This window comes from Protopterus annectens, chromosome 7.part0, assembly GCF_019279795.1.
Source record: "Protopterus annectens isolate FY-2018-M chromosome 7.part0, PAN1.0, whole genome shotgun sequence".
NCBI classification, from domain to species: Eukaryota; Metazoa; Chordata; order Ceratodontiformes; family Protopteridae; genus Protopterus; species Protopterus annectens.
This window is the reverse complement of record NC_056739.1, coordinates 965,254,361-965,280,103: the sequence shown is the minus strand read 5'-3', so window position 1 is coordinate 965,280,103 and position 25,743 is coordinate 965,254,361. Positions and strand designations below refer to the sequence as shown.

Sequence of the window (25,743 nt, the reverse complement as noted above, 5' to 3'; positions counted from 1 at the left end):
AATGCTGCTTTGTGTAGGTTTTAGTTTCAGGTCAGAGTTATTACAACTCCTCCCTGAACAACACAATCATCTCAACCAAAACTCACATTAAATTCCTAGGTGTTATAATTGATAACCAACTAAAGTTTGATCTCCATATTCAACAATGCATTAAAAAACATCAAAAACTAGGCCTGTTACACAGACACAAAAAATTCCTCACAAATGCTTCCAGATCTCCCTCACACAAGCCTTTCTTCTCCCCACACTACCCCACACTGCCCCCTTTACTCATATTCCTCCAATCTAATCTCATGACTAAATTAAAACTTACATACAACAAAACTGCAAGATTCTCTTCCAACCAACCTTATCATACTCTTCACTGTATAGCCCTAAATTCACTGGCTTGAATTCCATAATCACATTTTACTTCCCCAGCTTCGTCTGGCTCACTCAGTCTTACATAAACTATCATCTTGCCTTTCTCTCTCTCTATTCTCATCCAGCCTTACATTCCCAACCATGTACTCCACAGCTCTCAACAGCACCAGCTGCAAGTCTGTAAACCCAATACAAATATTGGCAAACTACTCTATAGTCATTCTGTAGCAATAACTTGGATTAAATTACCACTGAATGTCTGATCTATCTCTATCTGTGACTCCTTCAAAACTGCCCTAAAAGATAGCCTGCAAAACTCACGGTCATGTTTCTGTAATGACCCAGCATAACTACAGCTCTCTAATAACCTGTATCCTTCCTAGCTGCTACTACAGTCATTTTCCTCACAGACTTCCTTCCTGAAAGTTTCTCCTCCTCATTCTAAACATCATCTCCTCCTACTTTTCCTACAAACTGGAATCACTCTTCTGTATCTTGCCCTTTCTACTTTTGTATTTATTTATTTTTGCTGTTCTTTGATTTTGGACTTATTTACTCATTTTTATACATAAACTGTAATCTTAGTTCTTCTCTATTTAAACTTGTACATTTGTCTCACTTTTGACTATGTGAGTTATTATATTGTGTATTATAGCTTATTTTTATACTTCTTAAAACTGACTTTGTGATTGTACTGCTTGTATTTTTAGGTTCATAGGTGTTTATTAGGTTAATGATCACAAGGGCCTTTTAAGCCTAGCCATGCATCCAAAATGTCTGACAGGTTCTGATACACTTGATAAGTGTAAGCATGGGCCTGGGAGATGAACCATTTACAGGTTACCTGTGTCCATTCGAGACATAGGTGCCAAACCAGGGATGAATTTCCAGTTTACCATGCAATTGTCCAAGTTGCACTTAAATTGGGTTAGGGAGGAACTCTGCTTCACATGGATAGGGAGCTTGTTCCATAGATGGAGTAGTCTCTGGGATACATACCTATCTCTCCAGCAGGTCCTATTTATATCACAGGCAGGGTTTAAGTCTTTAGAATGGGTAATTCTGGTGCTGTTTGTTTTGTGGATATGCAGGAGGTCCATTAGAGTGGGGTCAGTCGATGCCCTGTATGCCAGGCATAGATCTCTCCTCAAAAATTGTAGGAGACAGAATACAGGGACAGGGCCTTGAGGTGGTCTGCATAGGCCATTTTACTTATGCCCTGTATTCTTTTAGTGAGAAACCTCTGTGGAATTCCAATTGTTGGATATGCCTGGTTAAGTACATACCAAAGGGGGCATTGTACTCAATGATAGGTCTGATGAATACCGAATAGAGTGGAACAATGACTTCTTTGGACTTAGACGCCATACCTTTGTTTATAAGTTGTGCAACATAGAATTATTTCCTCACCACTGTAGACACATGATGGTCAAAGGCTAGATTACTATCTATGTGTGTCCCCAAGTCACTGACTACTGGATCAACTCTAAGGGGTGTGTTGCCAATATGATAGTTACCCAGGATGGATGGCTTCCCAAAGGATACTATTATGCATTTCTTGGCATTTTATTTTACTCCATGTGTCTGACACCAGTTGTTTGTCTGTGTCAGCCCCTCCTGGAGAACATTTGTGTCAGTGTGAGATTCAATGACAACTCATAATTTGCAATCATCTCCAAATTTAGTCAGCCAGAGACCACTAACATCGGCCTTGACTTCTGAGAAGTAAATGCCAAAAAGGAGCGAGGGACACCACTTGCCTCTTTGTAGAGATGGACTCCCCAATTCTAACTTCTTGGGTCCTGTCTGTGAGCCAGTTGGCTATCCACTGGGTGACATATGGGTTTGTACCTAACCTCTTGAGTTTGTCAACAATGCCCAAGTGGGTTATTGTGTCAAATGCCTTGGCCAGGTCAAGATAGGCAGTGCACATGAGTTTGCCCTCATCCACTGCTTTAGTGGCCTTCTCAAAGAGGTCCACCAGGTTGAGTAGGCATGATCTGCCCTTGATGAAAACAAACTGGGATGGGTCCAGTGTCTGGAGGTTTACTATATCTCTATTGATCATCTCCGTGATAATTCTTTCCATGGATTCACATATAAGACTAGTGAGACTTATGGGTTTGTAGTATCTAGGGTCTGTAGATGGCCCACCTTTGTGCAGAGGGATGACTGTTGCCTTTCTCCATTCATGAGGCATGAAGCCTGTTTGGAGGCTACAGTTGAATAGTAATTCCAGAAGCCCTGATAGGTCATGTGTCATGCTATTTAGAAGGCATCCTGGGATATTGTCTGGGCCCATTGATGCAGTGTTCTTGGTCTTAGAGAGAACATTAAGGACCTATTCCCTAGTGATAGTAGGGGGAGTTATATTTGATGATATTTCATGAGGGAAGGTTGAAGGGGAGAGAGGGGTAAAGGTGGAGCTAAATTTCTCACCCAGGAGGTTTGCTATATCTTCTGACTCAGTATATGTGGCTCCATTACAATGAGCTCTGCACACAGTTGTGTATTGCCTTTGAGGTTGCATACATAGCTAAAGAATGCTTTGTGGTTGTCCTTGGCATTGGGGGCCAAACTTGCTTCAAATTTAACTTTGGTAGACTTTATTTGTCCTCTGAGTTGTTTTAGTTTGATGAGTGGTTTTATCCTGCTGGGTGCTGCACCTCCTAATTTTGCCATGATTTTCTTCCTCCTGTTAAACAACCTATTGATTTTGTGATTCCACCAGGGTGACTTGCTTTTTGAGTTAGTTCTGTACTTCTTCCTTGTGGGTACAGATGCCTCTATGCAGCTATTAACATGCTTGTACAGGCTATCTGTGTGTAGTTCTGCAAGGGCAGCAGTGTTTTCTTTGTTACTGTACTGCTTGTTTTCTCCTCAGGTCTCCACTGAAGATGGGCTTCTACTCAGTCGGACTAACCCGGTTAACAAATGTCAAATAAATAAACAAATACATAAAATTCCTTTTTTCTGGTCAGCCGGTTACAATTGATTTTATTTATTGCATATCTGTTTAAGTATTTGCTCTTTTATTAAAACTAAGGTGGATTTTGTTTGTAGGGTTTTATTTATATGGGCTCAGGAGTCTGCATGTCCTTCTTGAGGTTGCGTGGGTTTCCTTCGGGTTCTCTGGTTTCCTCCCACATCCCAAAGACATGCTGCAGGTGGACTGGACACTCTAAATTGGCCCTAGGTGTTTGTGTGTGTGTGTGTGTGTGTGTGTGTGTGTGTGTGTGTGTGTGTGTGTGTGTATGTATGTGTGTGTCTTCTATGAAAGGCTGGGTGCTGGGCTGGCAACTAGACACCGCGGACCGTTGTTCCACTGTGGTGACCCCTAACGGGAAAAGCTGAAAGGACAAGATTTATATGGGCTCGGTTGTTTTTGAGTCATTTGTGTATGTATCTTTTATGCATACAGAATGTTAATTTTATTTTTTTCTATCTCAGTATTAGGTACAGTGACTGATATATGCACACAGAGTAGAGGTAAATGCTTGTTGTTATAAATAACATTGTAAAAAATGAAACTGTCTGCAATCTACCATATAAACATTTCTTACACTCAGTACTCCATGCACCTCAAAGGGTTAAAAAGACCTATATTTGTAATATGTGTTATATGAGTGTGTGTGTGTTTGTGTGCATGGGTGCTTGTTGAAATGTCAACAGAAAGCAGACAGATACATTTGGGTGAGTATCCATAAAAAGTTTACTTTTTATTTTATGCAAATTATTCACAAAATGAGTGGTGCTTCATTCACAAATGCTGAGCAGAATGCCACCGATGAGTTTGTTCAAGGTGAACAGATGAGTTAAATTGCAATATACACTGGTTCCAGTTTTCAGTCTACAAGTACTGTGAATGTATGTCTTATAGATAGATCATTTTAGTTAGGATTATAATACTCTCACAAAATAACCACTGTGATGAAGGCTAGAACAAAGTCAGTTGCGTTTTGCAATAGATCGTTTGTTCTGAGTAAGAAGGTTACGACCATTATGTGACAGCAGATGAAGATATGCTTAAAGAATGGGATAATAAACAGAAACAAAAAGAAGTCAGATTACACAAAAATATTTGCCAACAATGTACCTTCAATAAGCTCAGACCTGATACTTTCATCAAATGCAAGTTGCCAGATGACCTTTAAAGCACAGATTTTGTCTGAGTTGCTCCCTGATTCCATCATTTGCATCAGTTCAGGAACTGCTTCTGCTTCATATATCTAAAAAAGGTAATAAGGAGGGGAATTTAATCATTTCCATCTTCATATATGGTACAGATGAATCTATTCCCAAAATAATAATAAATTACTTGATTACCGTGTTTAAATAACATTAGTCAATAATGTGCAATTTCAGAAAAGCTCTTTAAAAGTATCGAACTCACAAAGGTAAGTTTTGTATGCATGTATGCATGCATATGTATATATAAATGTTTGTGTGTGCGCACGTGTGTGTGTGTGTGTGTGTGTATATATATATATATATATATATATATATATATATATATTTTTGTAATTTTAATATTTTAAAACATGAAGTGCTTAGAAACCTTTTTTGATCATTTCAAATGTGGACATTTTGTAGGTGTAATGGTTGTATGCATTCACTACAGATGTTTATGATACTGCATCTTGTTGTTTTTACATACTAGTTATCATAGTTTCATTGCTCTTTTTTTCCTTTAAAACTATCACTCTTGGGTCTTGCTTTAAGTTTATAGTAGTACAGTACTTTTTTCCTCAGTTACTAATTTCATATTTTTGTTGTTTAAGTGATATTAATTGTATTATTTGTTATCTGTTTTATGCATGTTACTTCAAGGTTGTGGTTAAAAACAGGTTTATGACTCAGTCCATTACTTTAAATAAAAATGAAAAATTCTAAGGCAAGTATAAGAATTTACTGTTTAACAGAAACTTAAATATGATTAACTCTACATATAATATATATAAGTATACAGTAAACAATATACAGTAAAATTATCACAGTTTGATAGTTTTAGTATATTGTGCGTTTATTCCTAGCTTCAGAGACAGTTTCCATGAATAGATAACATGTATTTTTCATGCTTTGGCGTTACATTTAGTTTTTTTGTTGACAGAATATACACAAATCCTACTGCTTCACCATAGATACCGCTGTATGTGGAATACATCTCAGAATACTGCATCTCCAGTCTCAGGTTTTGCAGGTGGCTCTTTGCACAGAAATGTTGATTGATGTCTGCAATGACAAATGACCAATTATTATTGTTGTCACCCAAGCTTATGTCTGGGAGAAAACTAGAGGACTCCTCCAACCAATAGCTGCTTCTCTTTTCCTATACAGACTGTTGTTACATTAGTCATCCTGCTATCCTTTTTATAGGAAAATGTTGCACTTCTCATTTGTCACAAATGTAACACTGCAGCATTCTCAAGTTCTAATTAAATAAAAAACACCGAGAAACAAATGTCCGTAGCATGAAATGTGAAGCACTGTAAAACATTTGTGGGACAACTCCATAAAGCTGCAAAATTCCTGATAGGCCTACTTATAACAGGTGATTGTAGCCCTTACTTTAATATAATGGCTTGCATTTAATTGATCTAAAGTTCATTGCACTTTCCACTGGCAGAAAGTGGCAACAAACACTGCCATAACCATACTTTTAACCACTTCCTCACATTGACTCAGGGTGGTTATTGCATCATGATCAAGGATGGGACAGACAGAAAAGGCTGAGAGAAATATTAGACAAACCCATTCTGTACAAGAGCTATATGGCACTTAGTAGTGGGTGCTAGCATGCATGTGTCCACTGCATTTTATGCATACACACATGCATATGTATATGGGTGTGTGCGCTCCAGTGAGACTGGACAGCATTACAACACACATGACATAAGCTGGCCACTGGTTTAGACCATTCCCCCAGTCCAAAGTGCAGATTTGGTTACAAGATAACTTTTCCCAAATGAGGTGAACTCTCCTAACAATGGGTCATGCTATACTATGGCTAAAGGATAAGAATAGAACAAATGGAAATAAGAAAGGTATACACTGAAACCAGAGGTCACTGGGGCAGAACAAAACCAATGTCTAAAATGTGCACATGAAACATAAAACTTCCACATTAAAAAATGCAGTGCAGTATTTTTCCCTTGTCCCTCTGTTTATAACCTGTGACAGGAATGGTGATAATTACACATACCATTCCTGGCAGTGATGGGACTCAAACCACCAGAAATTAAAATGCACTTCTCGGACATTAGACTTTAGAGCCTTAGCTCCCAAAGTAGTCTTCAAAATGACTTAAATCTCACTACACTTGAAAGTGATTTTAGTTTAAAAAGACCTTCCTCTGGATTCATTGAACTCCATGCAGGAATAGTGCTATTCCTGCCGCGCGTGGTCTGTAGAACAGTAACAGCATGCCACGCCAATGATGGCACTGCCGTATTCTCCACACGGACGCCATGTGAGTGCAGGGCGGTAATGGTGTCTGACATGCATTACACACAGCATGCCCTACAGAGAATAGCCATAACACGAAATCCCAAAGCAACTAACAGTGTCCGCAGACACTGTTATAACATAACAGTGTCCACCTCAGGGGGTGTGTCTGAGCATTGCTCGCACAGTACACATGCCCCCTGCACTCTAGAATTGCCATATGGCAATCCCAAAGAAACTAACAGTGTCCGCGGACACTGTTATCATAACATAACAGTGTCCATGGAGAAAATACACTAAAACCCACACAAAAGCACAGCCCTCACAATGGTCCAGCACAGATAATGTCCAAAATAGTATCCCAGTGTACATGCAGGCATACCAAATAAGTAAGCATGTTCCTGAGAGGAACATTTAAACCAATTCCCCCATGTATGATGTACATCCCCCAGGTGTCCTGCCCTAAGATGCAGAAAGCAATGTGTATACCCCTACAGTATAAAAAAATAAAACACATGTTTATTTGTTTTTCCATCCCGAATAAAGTTTATGCATAGCTGAGCGGGTGTGCGCATCATGCAGCTGTGTGTACCACAGCTGAAACATCCGAAGGAGCTGAATAAAAACATACAGCCACAAAAGTCAAAGTGAAATAGTGTAGTTGTTAGAGTGTTTGCTTAGCATGCAGTCATTCATGGTTCCAGCCCCAATACAATCCATTTATGTTTACATGTGAAATCACCACTAAAAGTATCTTTTTTATAAATCGGTAGCAAATAAAATATATTTGTTAACCAGGGTAGTGTAGCAGTTCCAAATGTGATGTGTCAGTGTAGTACAGATGTGAAACTCCCATATAAACACAAGTGTTCCATACAGTATAGCCACAAAATAATATAATATAATGAAAGCACATAGGGGGATGTTATGGAAGGGAAACATACATATCATAAGATGTCATTAATAAGGAATCAACCCCACAGTCCTGATAGTCCATAAAATTAAAGCTGAACAACGTTAAATTGTACTCAGTTATGCTTAGCCGGAGTAAGCATTGCTTAAATGTGCATGCTTAGCAATAATTACCATAGCTAAACAGATTTACACACTGGTAAGCAGTGCTTGCCATGTCTAAGCAATGCTTATCATAGCTAAGTGGGTTTGCCTGATGCTTAGCCTAGCTTAGCATATTTAAAACCATCCAATCACAGCAGAGTGCAGGAAATCAGCCCTATTTAAACCTCACAGGCAGGAATACAGCCCATAACCAGTTGTAGCTCATCACTGCAGGCACTATGTCTGGTGTTGGTGAAGGTGTGCATTTTCGGGTACAGCGCTGGGGCATTCAGGAGTCCAGGGTCATGGTTGGATTCCTAATAAAAGACCATGAAGGGAGACTGCTGCAGGACCAGTACCAGGATTGCCAATACAAAGTGGAGGCCTGGGACTATCTTGCACATGATCACACCAGTGCCACTGGCATCCCTTGGACCATGGAGCAGATCCGGCACCACTTTGCTGACTTGAAACGTAGGAAGAGGGAGTTCTTGGGCTAGTGGGTCCAAGATACATGGGTGAGGAATGTCCCAGCTGTGTGTAAGTTTCAGTATCAATAAGTGTTTTCCAAAGTCCAGCCTGTGTATATGATGGATAGGTATGCATAAATGTTTCTCTATCTCCTGTACAGCTGCAGATGAGAAGGTTGTGAACATGGACACCCACACTAGCAGGCTGCTAAGGCTGCATTGCAAGGTCGGTGAGTACAAATCTAGCTTGTAGTAATCAGAGCAAATAAATAGAAAGGAGTAGAATGTCACCTGTCACTATTTAAAAATGGGTGCGGTTTGTACTGAATAAATGAGACATTAGCAGAGTAATAGTGATGTACAGGGCATATAGCAATAAAAGTGTAGATACATGTCAATAAGTCAAAACCCTGGACTGGTTGTGTTTACTTTGGTATGTGGTGGTATGAATTGAAATGTGTACAGTTTCTGCACATCAACTATAACTCTGAAAACGTTAAATAATCAAGGCTCATCTGAAAAAAGATTGTGGAGTTGTAAAACCGGAGATTAACTATATGAAATGTTCCATGCACCATGATCTGATACCTGAATAGGAATGTTGTGTTAAACAGTGTTTTCCAGACTGTGCTATGTCAAAGTAGGAATACACAGTGTAATAACTATCTGCCTTGCATGATTGTCAGAATTACAAGGTCAGATTATACAACCAAGAGAATATTAGGCAGAAAACAATCAAACAAGAGGCAGCAGTTTCTCAATAGCTCATTCTGATGAAACGCAAACTTTGTTCTATTTTTTCACAAACAGGCATGGTTCAAATCCTGGGAGTGGTAGTAAGCTGTATGCATAATTTCATGCAGGAATATGTGAATATGTGTAGAAACAGTCAAGTAGTGTTAACAGAAATTTCCTCCACAGGTCTGGCAGGTAAGAAAAGGTATATCTTAGCTGTAAGAAGGCTGTACTTATACACTGTGTACAACACCCACTGTCCAACCCCAAGGCTGCAAATAGCAAGATAAGTACATACACCAAGTAGTCTCCTCCAAGAAATGTCCCTCAAGTGTCACACTGTCACAACTAGTGGTTACTGCTGCCCACACCCAGGGTGACTGATAGAAATCAAGGCAGAGTATGGCAGTAGCACAAACACACACACACACACACACACACACACACACACACACACACACACACACACACACACACACACACACACACACACACACACACACACACACACACACACACTATGAGTGCACATATGTAGCCCTATATGAATAAGGGGAGAAACAGAAACAGTCAGGTAGTGTCAACAGAAATTTCCTCCATGGGTTTGCCAGGTGGAAAAGGTATACCTTAACTGTAAGAAGGCTGTACTTATACACTGTGTACAAACATACCACTGCCCAACCCAAGGCCAGAGGTAGATGTAAAGTGAGGTAATGCCTGGAGAGTAATGATTAGAGCAATGATCATTAAAGTTGTGAGCAATTGAAGCCTATACAGTTGTTAATTGATATCTCTATTTCTCCCCACCCTATCTGCACCAATAATCTAAACACATAAATCAATGGGTATGTTTTTCACCAAACCTACTGTTGGGACATATGTCCTATTTTTCTACAAATATTTCAACGTTTGACTATTAATGTTCCCTGTTCAAATACTATCATTGGTGACCTGTTGCTGTCACTCTAACTTGCATGTTGTTATAATGCCCACTGTGGTTACATATATGCATGTGTTCTGTTTGCTATGCAACTGTTCCAAATCTGTTGTTTTGGGTTAATGGGGATACCTATGCATGCTGTTATAACTAATTCTGGAATGTGTTTTTCATGACTAATCAACATATGTTATAAAACTGCAACACCATAGCACATCTGGGAAGGCTGATCCCAGTGGATCTGCCTGTCCTGCCTCAACTGGCCATGACACCAGGCTCCAGCATGTCTGGGACCCAACTCGGGACCTCATCATCTGTTGGTCTTGTACCACCTTCAGGTGGAACTACCTCAGGGGATGGGGCCCGTCCCCCCTGGGAGCAGGTGCAGGCAGGACACTGTCACCTGTCGTCAGGTCCAGGGATTTGTGAGTAACGAGCTTCAAAATGAATTCAGAGATCTGCTACACTAGCTTGAGGGCTGCATGGAGCATTTTGAGGGTCAACTTGCCCCTGCTGCTCAGCCCCCAGCACAGCCACCTTTGGGGTCGTGAAGGTGCAGTGGTGACTGCCCATGGGTGGGGACCTCAGTCATACTGTATCCATTTGGGGGCTTGTGGGCATCTGATTCCCAACTACTGTCCCTGTCCAAGGTGTTTACCCCTCACGTGTCATATACCACCCCTGTCTGCTGTCTTGTTTGTCTTCCTACCCAACCTACCTCCCCAAATATACCTACTGTCCATCCCTAACATCCTACTCTCACCTTATAAAAAAAAAAAGGCCTGTATCCAACAGCCCTTGTTCTGGCCACCAATAAAATAATCAGTCCTTGAACCCAGGACCCTGTACACCAAAGCAACAGCAATTTACCACTAAGCTATCTGAGCTACAGAAATGACTGATGCTTTTTTAAACATATCATTCAGTGGAGTCATTCAACGGTAGGGAAAAGATTCTGTAGAATCAGTCAGGTTTTGTAGCCAACAGGGTGCTGGCAGAAAATGGGCGACTGCTGGCCGAAGGAGGAGAAGAGGGGTAAGGCATGCCCGAAGGCAGGTAAAGGCTAGGACTATGGTAGTGAGGTTTGGAACTTTGAATGCTGGCAGTATGACTGGTGTAGGGAGAGAGCTAGCTGATAGGATGGACAGAAGGAAGGTTGATATAGTGTGTGTGCAAGACACCAGATGGAAGGTGAGCAAGGCTAGGTGTATCAGAGGCGGGTTCAAATTGTTTTATCATGGTGTGGATGGGAAGAGAAATGGCGTAGGGGTTATCCTGAAGCAACAGTATGCTAAGAGTGTTTTGGAGGTGAAAAGAGTGTTGAATAGAGTGATGTTTATGAAGCTGGAAATTGATGGTGTAATGATGAATGTTGTTAGTGCATATGCTCCACAAGTTGGGTGTGCGATGGATGAGAAAGAAAAATTTTGGAGAGAGTTGGATGAAGTGGTGATGACTGTACCCAAGGGTGAGAGAGTGGTGATTGGAGCAGATTTCAATGGACATGTTGAAGGGAACAGAGGGGATGAGGAAGTGATGGGTAGGTATGGTGTTAAGCAAAGGTATGCAGAAGATCAGATGGTAGTGGATTTTGAGAAAAAGGATGGACATGGCTGTGGTGAATACATATTTTAACAAGAAGGAGAAGCATAGGGTGACATACAAGAGTGGAGGGAGATGCACACAGGTGGATTATATCTTATGTAGAAGGGCCAGTCTGAAGGAGATTGGAGACTGTAAAGTGGTGGCAGGGGAAAGTGTAGTTAGGCAGCATAGGATGGTGGTTTGTAGGATGACATTGGTGATCATGAAGAGGAGGAGGAGTGTGTGCGCAGCACCAAGTATCAAATGGTGGAAATTGAAAAATTGTAATTGTGAGGTGGATTTCAGGGAAGATTTAAGACAGGCACTGGGTGGCAGTGAAGAGTTACTGAATAGCTGGGTAACAACAGCAGATCTAGTAAGGGAGATGGCAAGAAAGGTACTTGGTGTGACATCTGGAAAGAGGAAGGAGGACAAGGAGACCTGGTGGCGGAATGAGGAAGTACAGGAGAGTATACAGAGAAAGAGGTTGGCGAAGGAGAAGAGGGATTGTCAGAGAGATGAAGAAAGTAGACAGGAGTATAAGGAGATGAGGTGCATGACAAAGACAGAGGTGGTGAAGGTTAAGGATAAGGTGTATGAAGAGTTGTATGAAAGGTTGGACACTAAGGAGGGAGAAAAGGACCTGTACTGATTGGCTAGACAGAGGGACCAAGCTAGTAAAGATGTGCAGCAGGTAAGGCTGATAAAGGATAATGAGGGAAACATACAAGCAAGGAGAGTGTGTTGAGCAGATGGAAAGAGTGCTCTGAGGGGCTGATGAATGAAGAGAAAGAGAGAGAGAGAAGGTTGGATGATGTGCGGATAGTGAATCATGAAGTGCAGTGGATTAGTAAGGAGGAAGTAAGGATAGCTATGAAGAGGATGAAGAATGGAAAGGCTGTTGGTCCAGGTGACATACCTGCGGAAGCATGGAGGTGTTTAGGCAAAATGGCAGTGGAGTTTTTAATTAGATTGTTTAATGAAATCTTGGAAAGCAAGAGGATGCCTGAGGAATGGAGAAAAAGTGTTTTGGTACCGATTTTTAAGAATAAGGGTGATGTGCAGAGCTGTAGTAACTACAGAGGGATTAAATTGACCAGTCACAGCATGAAGTTATGGGAAAGAGTAATGGAAGCTAGGTTAAGAAGGGAGGTGATGATTAGTGATCAGCAGTATGATTTCATGCCAGGAAAGAGCACTACAGATGCGATGTTTGCTCTGAGAGTGTTGATGGAGAAGTACAGAGAAGGTCAGAAGGAGTTGCATTGTGTCTTTATGGACTTAGAGAAAGCATATGACAGGGTGCCTAGAGAGGAGTTGTGGTATTGTATGAGGAAGTCAGGAGTATGTAAGTGTGGTACAGGATATGTACAAGGGTAGTGTGACAGCAGTGAGGTCTGCAGTGGGAGTGACGGATGCATTTAAGGTGGAGGTGGGATTACATCACGGATCAGCTCTGAGCCCTTTCTTATTTGCAATGGTGATGGACAGGTTGACAGACAAGATCAGACAGGAGTCCCCGTGGACTATGATGTTTGCAGATGACATTATGATCTGTAGTGAGAGTAGGGAACAGGTGAAGGAGACCCTGGAGAGGCAGAGATATGCTCTAGAGAGAAGAGGAATGAAGGTCAGCAGGACTAAGACTGAATATATGTGTATGAATGAGAGGGAGGATAGAGGAATGGTGAGGATGCAGGAAGTAGAGGTGGCGAAGGTGGATGAGTTTAAATACTTGGGATCAACAGTTCAAAGTAATGGTGAGTGTGGAAGAGAGGTGAAGAAGATAGTACAGGCAGGATGGAGTGGATGGAGAAGAGTGTCAGGAGTGATTTCTGAGAGACGAGTACCAGTAAGAGTGAATGGGAAGACCCAACTCGGGACCTCATCATCTGCTGGTCTTGTACCACCTTCAGGTGGCACTACCTCAGGGGATGGGGCCCGTCCCCCCTAGGAGCAGGTGCAGGCAGGACACTGTCACCTGTCATCAGGTCCAGGGATTTGTGCGTAACGAGCTTCAAAATGAATTCAGAGATCTGCTACACTAGCTTGAGGGCTGCATGGAGCATTTTGAGGGTCAGCTTGCCCCTGCTGCTCAGCCCCCAGCACAGCCACCTTTGGGGTCGTGAAGATGCAGTGGTGACTGCCCATGGGTGGGGACCTCAGTCATACTGTATCCATTTGGGGGCTCGTGGGCATCCGATTCCCAACTGCTGTCCCTGTCCAAGGTGTTTACCCCTCACATGTGTCATATACCACCCCTGTCTGCTGTCTTGTTTGTCTTCCTACCCAACCTACCTCCCCAAATATACTTACTGTCCCTCCCTAACATCCTACTCTCACCTTATAAAAAAGGCCTGTATCCAACAGCCCTTGTTCTAGCCACCAATAAAATAATCAGTCCTTGAATCCAGGACCCTGTACACCAAAGCAACAGCAATTTACCACTAAGCTATCTGAGCTACAGAAATGACTGATGCTTTTTCAAACATATCATTCAGTGGAGTCATTCAACGGTAGGGAAAAAATTCTTTAGAATCAGTCAGGTTTTGTAGCCAACAGGGTGCTGGCAGAAATTGGGCGACTGTTGGCTGAAGGAGGAGAAGAGGGGTAAGGCATGCCTGAAGGCAGGTAAAGGCTAGGACTGTGGTAGTGAGGTTTGGAACTTTGAATGCAGGCAATATGACTGGTGTAAGGAGAGAGCTAGCTGACAGGATGGACAAAAGGAAGGTTGATATATTGTGTGTGCAAGACACCAGATGGAAGGTGAGCAAGGCTAGGTGTATCAGAGGTGGGTTCAAATTGTTTTATCATGGTGTGGATGGGAAGAGAAATGGCGTAGGGGTTATCCTGAAGCAACAGTATGCTAAGAGTGTTTTGGAGGTGAAAAGAGTGTTGGATAGAGTGATGTTTATGAAGCTGGAAATTGATGGTGTAATGATGAATGTTGTTAGTGCATATGCTCCACAAGTTGGGTGTGCGATGGATGAGAAAGAAAAATTTTTGAGTGAGTTGGATGAAGTGGTGATGACTGTACCCAAGGGTGAGAGAGTGGTGATTGGAGTAGATTTCAATGGACATGTTGAAGGGAACAGAGGGGATGAGGAAGTGATGGGTAGGTATGGTGTTAAGCAAAGGAATGCAGAAGGTCAGATGGTAGTGGATTTTGTGAAAAGGATGGACATGGCTGTGGTGAATACGTATTTTAACAAGAAGGAGGAGCATAGGGTGACATACAAGAGTGGAGGGAGATGCACACAGGTGGATTATTTCTTATGTAGAAGGGCCAGTCTGAAGGAGATTGGAGACTGTAAAGTGGTGGCAGGGGAAAGTGTAGTTAGGCAGCATAGGATGGTGGTTTGTAGGATGACATTGGTGATCAAGAAGAAGAGGAGGAGTGTGTGCGCAACACCAAGTATCAAATGGTGGAAATTGAAAAATTGTAATTGTGAGGTGGATTTCAGGGAAGATTTAAGACAGGCACTGGGTGGCAGTGAAGAGTTACTGAATAGCTGGGTAACAACAGCCGATCTAGTAAGGGAGATGGCTAGAAAGGTGCTTGGTGTGACATCTGGAAAGAGGAAGGAGGACAAGGAGACCTGGTGGTGGAATGAGGAAGTACAGGAGAGTATACAGAGGAAAGAGGTTGCCGAAGGAGAAGTGGGACTGTCAGAGAGATGAAGAAAGTAGACAGGAGTATAAGGAGATGAGGTGCATGACAAAGATAGAGGTGGTGAAGGCTAAGGATAAGGCATATGAAGAGTTGTATAAAAGGTTGGACACTAAGGAGGGAGAAAAGGACCTGTACTGATTGGCTAGACAGAGGGACCAAGCTAGTAAAGATGTGCAGCAGGTAAGGCTGATAAAGGATAATGAGGGAAACATACAAGCAAGGAGAGTGTGTTGAGCAGATGGAAAGAGTACTCTGAGGGGCTGATGAATGAAGAGAAAGAGAGGGAGAGAAGGTTGGATGATGTGCGGATAGTGAATCATGAAGTGCAGTGGATTAGTAAGGAGGAAGTAAGGATAGCTATGAATAGGATGAAGAATGGAAAGGCTGTTGGTCCAGGTGACATACCTGTGGAAGCATGGAGGTGTTTAGGTGAAATAGCAGTGGAGTTTTTAATTAGATTGTTTAATGAAATCTTGGAAAGTGAGAGGATGCCTGAGGAATGGAGAAAAACTGTTTTGGTACCGATTTTTAAGAATAAGGGTGATGTGCAGAGCTGTAGTAACTAGAGAGGGATTAAATTGACCAGTCACAGCATGAAGTTATGGGAAAGAGTAATGGAAGCTAGGTTAAGAAGGGAGGTGATGATTAGTGATCAGCAGTATGATTTCATGCCAGGAAAGAGCACTACAGATACGATGTTTGCTCTGAGAGTGTTGATGGAGAAGTACAGAGAAGGTCAGAAGGAGTTGCATTGTGTCTTTATGGACTTAGAGAAAGCATATGACAGGGTGCCTAGAGAAGAGTTGTGGTATTGTATGAGGAAGTCAGGAGTATGTAAGTGTGGTACAGGATATGTACAAGGGTAGTGTGACAGCGGTGAGGTCTGCAGTGGGAGTGATGGATGTATTTAAGGTGGAGGTGGGATTACATCACGGATCAGCTCTGAGCCCTTTCTTATTTGCAATGGTGATGGACAGGTTGACAGACGAGATCAGACAGGAGTCCCCGTGGACTATGATGTTTGCAGATGACATTATGATCTGTAGTGAGAGTAAGGAACAGGTGAAGGAGACCCTGGAAAGGCGGATATATGCTCTAGAGAGAAGAGGAATGAAGGTCAGCAGGACTAAGACTGAATATATGTGTATGAATGAGAGGGGGGATAGAGGAATGGAGAGGATGCAGGAAGTAGAGGTGGCAAAGGTGGATGAGTTTAAATACTTGGGATCAACAGTTCAAAGTAATGGTGAGTGTGGAAGAGAGGTGAAGAAGAGAGTACAGGCAGGATGGAATGGGTGGAGAAGAGTGTCAGGAGTGATTTCTGACAGACGAGTACCAGTAAGAGTGAATGGGAAGGTCTACAAGAGGGTAGTGAGACCAGCTATGTTATATGGGTTGGAGACAGTGCATTGACAAAAAAGCAGGAGTCAGAGCTGGACGTGGCAGAGTTAAAGATGTAAGATTTGCATTGGGTATGAAGAGGGTGGACAGGATTAGGAATAAGTATATTAGAGGGTCAGCCCAGGTTGGAAGGTTTGGAGACAAAGCCAGAGAGGCAAGATTACATTGGTTTGGACATGTGCTGAGGAGGTATGCAGAGTATATTGGGAAAAAAGATGCTAAGGATGAAGCTGCCAGGTAACAGGAAAAGAGGAAGGCCTAAGATAAGGTTTATGGATGTGGTGAGAGAGGACATGCAGGTGGTTGGTGTGACAGAGCAAGATGCAGAGGACAGGAAGAAATGGAAACAGATGATCTGCTGTGGTGACCCCTAATGGGAGCAGCCAAAAGAAGAATAAGATATATATATATATATATATATATATATATATATATATATATATATATATATATATATGTAGAGTCATTCAACAGTCGAGAAAAGATTCTGTAGAATCAGTCAGGTTTTCTATATATAGATGTATATATCTATGGAGATGCATATATGTGGAAAAATCTATACAATATTTATATAGAGAGCTATACATCTAAAATGTATACATATATATATATATATATATATATATATATATATATATATACATACATAGGCATAAATATAACTAAATATATAACAGCTACAAACAAATGCAATCTGAGGGTCATGCTGCTCAATACTATAAGTCTAAATCTCAAAATCACTCACTGGAAGCACTCCTTAAAATGGAAAACATCAACATTTGTGCTGTAACAGAGACCTGGTTCAAGGCAACAGAAAGCACCCCTGCACTTCCAGGCTATAACTCAATTCACACATTATGGGCCCAGAACTTGGACTGAAGTTCCAAAGGTGGTGGTGTTTCCATATTCATAAAGGATGCACACACTTCCAGACTGGTAGCCAAACATAATGAATCAGATAATGCAGGTGTTGCTAACATTGGGTAAGACAGCAATTCAGGTCATAGCCTGCAATAGGTCCCCAACCATGTCCCAAGACTCACACTCCACATTCCTAATAACCCTGGAGAATATTAGGGTGCAACCTAACACTGTCATACTGGTTGACTTCAACTACCCCTCCATTAACTGGGAAAGCTACTCATGTGCCAATGCACTTGCCCAACGTTTCCTGGAATTCATTAATTTCAATGGCTTGGACCAGCTCATTCTTACCCCCACTACAGGTTGCAACATCATTGACCTGGTCATTACTAACATGGGCAACTGTTGCTGTACAGCAATAATCAACTCCTCCCTGGTTAGATCTGGCCACAAACTAATCACCTTGGAAACCCACATCCCTCCCACCCCCAATACAAAGGTAACCACCATGAAAAACCTTTGGGCTCCTACAAACAGAGCTGGCTAACTTCATGCACCCATGCAAATGGAGAATAGTTGCATGACTGCCAAATCATACAACATTGCAGTGTATGAACACGTACACAAATATATGGATTACACCACACCCAAAAGAACCAAGACACTCTCCTACAAAAAAGGAAGCCAATCTGGTGATCCCCTGCCATAAACAAGCTCTACAACAGAAGGAGGAAACTGATGCGGAATAAGGTAAAGTCCCAAGACTGGAAAAAACCCTTACCAGCCTCAATAAAAAGTTTAGATCGATCATCAAATCCTCCAAAGCTAGCTATGAAAACAGAATTGCAGTAGATAGTAAAGACAACCACAAGGCCTTCTATTGTTATGTAAAGAATCTTCCCGGCAATACCCAGATTTGCTCTGAGCTACTGTACAATGTTACCTCCTATGCCGAGCCAACAGATATTGCCAATGTACTGGCCAACAGATTCACTGCCAACTTTACCCCCTCCCCCGAAGGACCAATCACAATACCATTAGATTGCCAGGCACCCAGTATTACTGCTGCACTGGTTAAAACAGCACTGTCCAAGGCCAAGAATACAGCATCTATGGGACCTGACAATATCCCTGGCTGTGTTCTACATGAAGGATAGAGTGAACTGGCACCTCGCCTGGGTGCCCTGTTCAATCATAGCCTCAAGTCCCTACCGAATGGCACACTGCTACAGTCATCCCTTCCCACAAAGGAGGAGGGACTACAGACCCTGGGAATTATCTCTCAATTAGCCTGATGAGTCTGTTATGCAAAGCTATGGAATGAATCATCATGGACCTAATAACCAGGGATATAGGAAATCTCCAGACTCAGGATCCCACTCAGTTTGGTTTTGAAATTCATAAGACTGAAGACCAAAGTCCTGAAACTTCAAAATCCTGAAAACTCAAAATCCTGAACCTCATAGTCACATATTGGTAAGTCAAGTGAATAGTAGAGTATACAGACTGTGTGAACAAATATATTATTGTTTGGACTCCCACACTCTACCCATACATATAATGGCCCAATTCACAGTGTAGTCTGACTCCTGACCATGGTACAGGACATGTCTCAGTCTTCCCATATAAACACATACGCCAATAGACCAGCAGAAACTGGAGCAGCATGCACAGTCAGATATAAAGGGAGCCATAACACTTACATCAACCCCCCCTCCATACACAGCCCAAATAACATGCACACATGACATGCCTACGCAATCCTGACAGTCTGTTAACAATGTTCGCCTCACAATGTACAGGCTCAGGACTCATATTTATGGCCTCTTCCCTGTAACATGTCTGTAGGTCTAGTACAACACTGACATGGTAGCAGGAATGAAGGCAATTAATAATGATACTAAATACTTCTGAGCCTCATAGTGCATGACATCTGGACAAAGCCTGACATCATTTGGGGACAAAGGCACAAACACAGGTGTAAACTGGACATATTGGTATCATAAACTGCGACAGTTGCTGATGTAACAGGGTTTGTTGTAACATATCCTTTATGAGGAATATGAAGTCAGTAATACCAATGGATGCTAATATTTACTCACTGCATTCCCCAGAGTCCCCGACTGATTTTCCAAGGACAAGAACTGTCTGGGGAACAGACAAAACATAACAGGCAAACATGTGGCCAGTCTGTGGACACCATGCCAGTGGAGAGGTATGTCAGAGACATATCACTGTCAGATGTGAAGTCACTCAGTAAATGCATGTCCACACAAACCCTGTCAATCTATCAACCCACCATGTGTATAACAGCACTGATGACATATAATCTGTTCACAATTCTGGAGATATGTCCCCAGTGTTGTTGGGCTGTCTCCAAATGTCCTGTTCTGTGAAGTATTCCCACCTACTTGTTAGAGTGTGTTCAACAGTGAATAAAATATTGAAATCAATTCTGCTGTAAATATGCCGAAAGATAAAGCATAGAATAAAAAGTTTGCTTAAATATGTGTATAGAGTTTAGCAATGTAAAATGGGAATCCATACTATATGTATAACAGATAGACTTCTTCACAGCATCAGAAAAAAGCCTAAAAAGCAATTCTAGAAAACAAGTATTACATGTTTTTCTCATGTTTGCAGAACAGTTTACAAATATCTATCAATAGACAGGATTTTTTTTATAAACTCAGCAATACATGATCTTTTACAAAGCTGTTTCCTTAGAAAACATGTTCTTCCACAGTATCAGTTCTTCAAAAATATGATTTCTCAGTATCAGCAGCAGAACAGTTTGACGTATTTTCACAGATGTTTCCTTTCAGCCTTCTGTTAATGAAAATGTTTTTATGATTGCATGCATTTTCACATCAGCAGAAAGGACAATACTGCTTTATAACAAAACATTTCCTTAAACAAGTCTGGAAAGTAAAGTATCAGCAGAAAAAGAATAAAACAGGATCTTAAATGTGTGAGAATGACAGTATATAAGAACTGTATACTAAGCTTTGTTAGAGGTATTTTGTAGGAACTTAGGTTTTGAGGTAACTGGAGAATGGAAAGCCATAAAGCCATCACCCATATCAGTTGTGAAGGAAAAACTTTGCACATTAAATTTGTAAACTACAGTCATATGTCTTGTTTGTTATAAAAATAAGTTATTTATCAGTAACTGTGCTTAAAGTGAAAGAGTATTGTGCTGAAAAATATATTTCTTTATCAGTGTGCAGTCTGGTGCTTTAAACAGACTACAGACACAGTCGTGCAAAGCTCTGTACCTCTGATTCAGCAGTAAACAGCCAGCAAGACTCTATGTTAATCAGACTTTGATTCAGCAGTTTCAGCACAGCACAGCACAGTAAGCAGCAACCTACATAAAATAAAATTTTCAATGGTGACCCTAGCCTGTATCCGAACACAGGGGGATGATGTGATGTCTTGTATAAAGTCACTCTAGTAAAAGCACAGTAACTAACAGTTATATTGAGTACTTCAGTTTTCTACAGTTTCTATAGTTTGCAAAAGTACAGTTTGTCAGACATCTGACTCCAGAGTGAGACTGCAGTGCAGAAAACTAAGCAATGCCATAAATTCTCCAAGAAAGGTAAATGCAAAGTACAAGACTGAAACTGCGAGTTTTGTTTTACCAACTTCACAAGTGACTACAGAGACTTTTCAACCATTTACAGTAAAGCGGCTTGGCCATCTGCCTCCCTGTTGACTGGTAAGAAAAATGTTCTGTGTTACATACAGTATGGATGCCCGTAGAGGTAATAATAACAAAATACAGTGTTGCTATACAGAGCATATTAGCAAATATAAAACCTTATTCAGACAAGTAGATAGTAAGGCATTATGCAAATGTATTAAAATATCTGACTGGTATCTCAAAGAAAACCATGTGTGGTATGACATGTTTATTGTGGTGTAACTCATATAAAACTGCTTTCTGTGTACAATGTTATAAAAATACAGTGCATGCCATTATTAAAAGGTTAGACTGTATAGACAAACATTTAATGATAAAGAACCAGAAAAAGTGAATATGCTTACATTATGTCCTGTCACCACATGTAAAAGGTTAATTTCAGAATTACACCAACAGTCAAATCAGTTATTGACAGAAACTCTAGTACATCTTGTTACAAAAGAATGCAATAAACTTCTAAAAGACAGACACAATAAGTTCAGAAACTCTACACAAGTTATACAAACATTTTTTCAGAAGTGCATAGGAGTTTTAGATTCAGCAGAACAGGTTACTGAAAAATATCAGGCAAACCATGCAGCATTACAGAAAACTCTTGAACAGCAGTTACAGGATAAAGAAAATAAATTAGCTGAACTGACAAAGACTGACTTCCTGTATGCAAAAGCTGAGCTTAAAAAATGCAAAAGATCAGGAAACTACAGCTGATCTGTACAAAAAAGGCACATTTTCCAATATACCTGTGTTCTGAAAATGGTTAAGCATACATGGCAGAATCTGATGTATGGACAAATCATTCTCAAATGTTTTAAAACTTTTAGTTAAAGCAAGACATTTATCAGTACTACAATAAAGTAGATCATATGACTGCCTTTCTCATAGCATAGTCAAAAGGTAAACAAAACAGTTGTAGTGCATAACAATCAAATGAGAGTAGTTAATAACAGTAAAGATCTGAAGTCACAAGACTGATATGCATCTATTCTCTTTTTATCTAAAGTACATCAAAAATGCACAAGAATAAAAGGCAGACAACAACTATAATGTAAATATAAACATGTTAGTTAAGCTAATATCTATTTTGTTTTTTACAATTTTTTTATAATTGTATAGTAAAACCACACCAAACTGTTAAAAGCTCTGATAGACAATTTTAAAAAGAAATAAGGTCACAGATGGTATTAGTCAAGCAGTCTTGCAGTTAAATAAAATAAAAAAGCTGAAATCCAATTTAAAAAATATGTAAGCTATTTGTAAAATAATGCCTACTTATGTAGTATAAATGCATAGTTATGCAAATCACAAATACTTATTATAATTTTAAGTGCTTTACAACTGCATTCTACTATCAAGCTACAAGTGTATTAACAGATGATTAAAGGGAAAATGCTAAAAGGGTTAACTATGGTCTACAGAATCTAAAATGTGAGCTTAGAACTTACCAGGCTGGAAGAATAGTTACAGGAAATGTAGAAAAAAAATAAGGTAATAAACAAGACTGGTTGCCAGACAAGTGGCTTGTGTTTTTTTAAAACATTATTGTTATTAAAACATAATTGTTAAGTGTTCACATGCAGTACTATGTGGTAATTGTAATAAAATGTCACAGTTGTGCATGCATGTCACTGATAATTTGTTTGCAGGTAAATGTTAAAAGTAAAAAAAACTCAAGTTACATCAAGTATAGCCATCAAATGGGCCATAATATACATACAGTTCAAATGAATTATGGAGTTGGGTACAAATACGTACTACTAGTAGTAGACAGCAAAGGCAACAGAAAAATATATTCTGTTATTGGAAATGGCCAAAAAGGATCAAATCAAAGATCCACAATGTGCTAGTAACCTAATAAAGCAAATGTATAACCCAAAGTGTTGGGCTGGCATACATTCTATTCTCACAGCATAAGGCAAACAGATGATACTGCAGTACTACAGGGGGAGGAGTATTTTCTGTTTTACACTGACTGTATAAGCAGTACTGCAGAAGGGTCTAAAATAGAGCTACAGGAAAAAAATCTCATTTCTTCTTAACGATACTCTTTTCTTTGGGGGGGGGGCATGTATTAGTGCATTAGAAATACTGATAAACAGATTAAACCTGGCAGGACAAAATATTTTACAAGTTGCTAATAGCTATTATGCTAATTATTATTGTATTTTTAATATGTTTTTGGCAAGACAATGTTGGTATGCAAAAAGCATTAATGTTTCTAATTGCTGGGTATGTAGTTTAATACCTAGAATAGCAGGTTATGCCTCTGGTGACAATTCCACTAGATACTTCTAAAGAGACATAACATTTTCAAAAAGATTTTGCTTGATGTTAATATTACTAAATTTGTAGATTAGACTAACTGTACTTCACAGTCTTTGTATGTAAAACACAGAATAATTCAGTACAAATGAAATGAATGTCTAGCAATGAATATGTGTGGAGAACCATGTTTAAAACATGGGTCCAGGGTACCTACTAGATTGAAATGCATGAGTAACAAACAGTCTGTGTAGATATATACTAGAATAAAATAGAATTACTAGAATTATTAGAATAAACTCTCTAACCTACTACCTAACACCCTTGGAGTACCACAAGGCTCTATACTAGGGCCCCTGTTATTTTCCATTTTTATCAATGATGTGAATACTGTCATCCCAAAAGTCAGCTGCATCTAATATGCTGATGACTCTACCCTGATTTGCTCGGCCACATCCCCAATAGAGTTACAGTTAGCCACCCAGACCACCTTTAACCCAATAGAAAACTGGCTTTCCCAATGATGTCTGATTCTAAACCCTAAAAAAACTAAAATGCTGTTATTACCTACATAAAGGTCTACAGCCGTTAACTTTATAATAAAAGCAAATGATGGAACAATAATCTCCCCTGACCTCTCCACTAAACTAGTAGGTGCCATTATAGATAATAATCTAAAATTCGACCTACATGTTAACCAATTGATCAAAACCATCAACAAAAAACTAGGATCACTTTACAGAATAAAAGCCTTCCTAACCCCCCCCCCAGCCAAAGTTGCCATAGCTCAATCTCACCTTCTCTCTACTCTACTCTTCTGTATGCATCCTGTCTTCTCTCTAATGTTAACAAGACTGTCATGAACAAACTCTCAATCTGTTATAACCACATTGCCAGGTTTGCCACTGGGCTGCTTTTTAGGACACATCACTGCATCAATCTAATCCAACTTGGATGGCTTGAACTACCCAGTCCAATACTATATAATCAATTGGTTATGGCCCATAAAATCATATATAACCCTAACAATACCCCTGCACTTAAAGATCTTGTCACTCTCTATAATAATCCTAGACCGCTGTGCTCCTCCAACAGATTCCTTATTCAGATATGTAAAACTAATAACTCAGCCGGTGACTCACTCTTCGTAAATTCTGTAGGTAGATCGTGGAACTCTCTACCAGCTGATATTACCTTACTCTCTTCACTTGGTCAGTTCAAAACTAGGCTCAAACACCACCTGGGAACAAACTGGCTATGTCACTGTATCAAGCTTGGTTAACCTGTCTCTGGAATTTGTAAATCTGCTAGGTAGCCTGCTATGTAATTTTATCCGATTCTCTCACTGAATAACACTACCTGATGATTTGTTATAATGTTTGCTCTTCTAATCCCTGAAAATATTATATATGTAATTTGTATTGTCTATCCATCTAATCTGTATAAATAATATATTTGTTATTTGTAATATGTGACATGTTATGATGATTTGTTATTCCATGGAGCTTTTCTCCCCGGGCCTCTGCTGAAAATGGACATGCATCCAGTCGGACTATCCTGGTCAACAAATGTAAAATAAATAAAATAAAATATATATACTCTATAGAACACATTGTAAAGTAAAAAGTTCAAAAGTAGTTTGTCAAGTTGTAATTTTGTCACTGGTTTTAAGTTGCAGTTTTATCACTGATTTTTGGACCGCCATTTTATCTGTACCAGTATTGGTTACCCCAGTTAGAGAAAATTTATATTAAAGTATTGTACTCATACATCTAATGGACTAATATGTAAACAGCATTCTTCAGTGTATAAATCATGTTTTTTTTTTAATCCTCAAGTATTAAATATAGATATTAGTCTATCTCTAATCTTTTGGTATAAAATGATTAATAAAAGTAAACAGTTAACAGCCACAAAGAGTTAATGGAACAGTTCTAAATCATAAATTAAATTTTGTGATTGAAAAAGAATAAATTAATCAAGTTAAAAAATAAAACTAAAGCAGATGCAGCCCATAACTGGCATAATATTTTCACAAAACAAAAAGTTGTTAGATACATTCAATTCTGGTAGTAATACTTGATATCACTGTATTACTACCAGACTGATGCTGTGAAGAAGCCTATCTACGCACTATAATTGTCTAACTGCTGCTTTTCATAACTAATTGTTGCGATGTCCTTCTATTGCCTTATTTGCTGTTAGTCCTAAATATGTGGTGATTGTACAGTGATGTAAACTGCTTGCA

The 25,743-nt window shown here is 40.0% G+C and overlaps 1 protein-coding gene across 4 annotated transcripts in view; it reads right to left on the bottom strand.

Annotated features, from left to right (window-relative positions):
• Window positions 1-25,743, bottom strand: part of LOC122806805 — a 381,197-nt gene that overhangs the window by 206,602 nt on the left and 148,852 nt on the right. For all 4 annotated transcript variants that reach the window (XM_044077529.1, XM_044077528.1, XM_044077530.1 and 1 more), the window contains exon 8: window positions 4,460-4,592. In XM_044077529.1, the coding sequence (XP_043933464.1) occupies window positions 4,460-4,592 (133 nt within the window). The remainder of the gene's footprint in view (window positions 1-4,459; window positions 4,593-25,743) is intronic.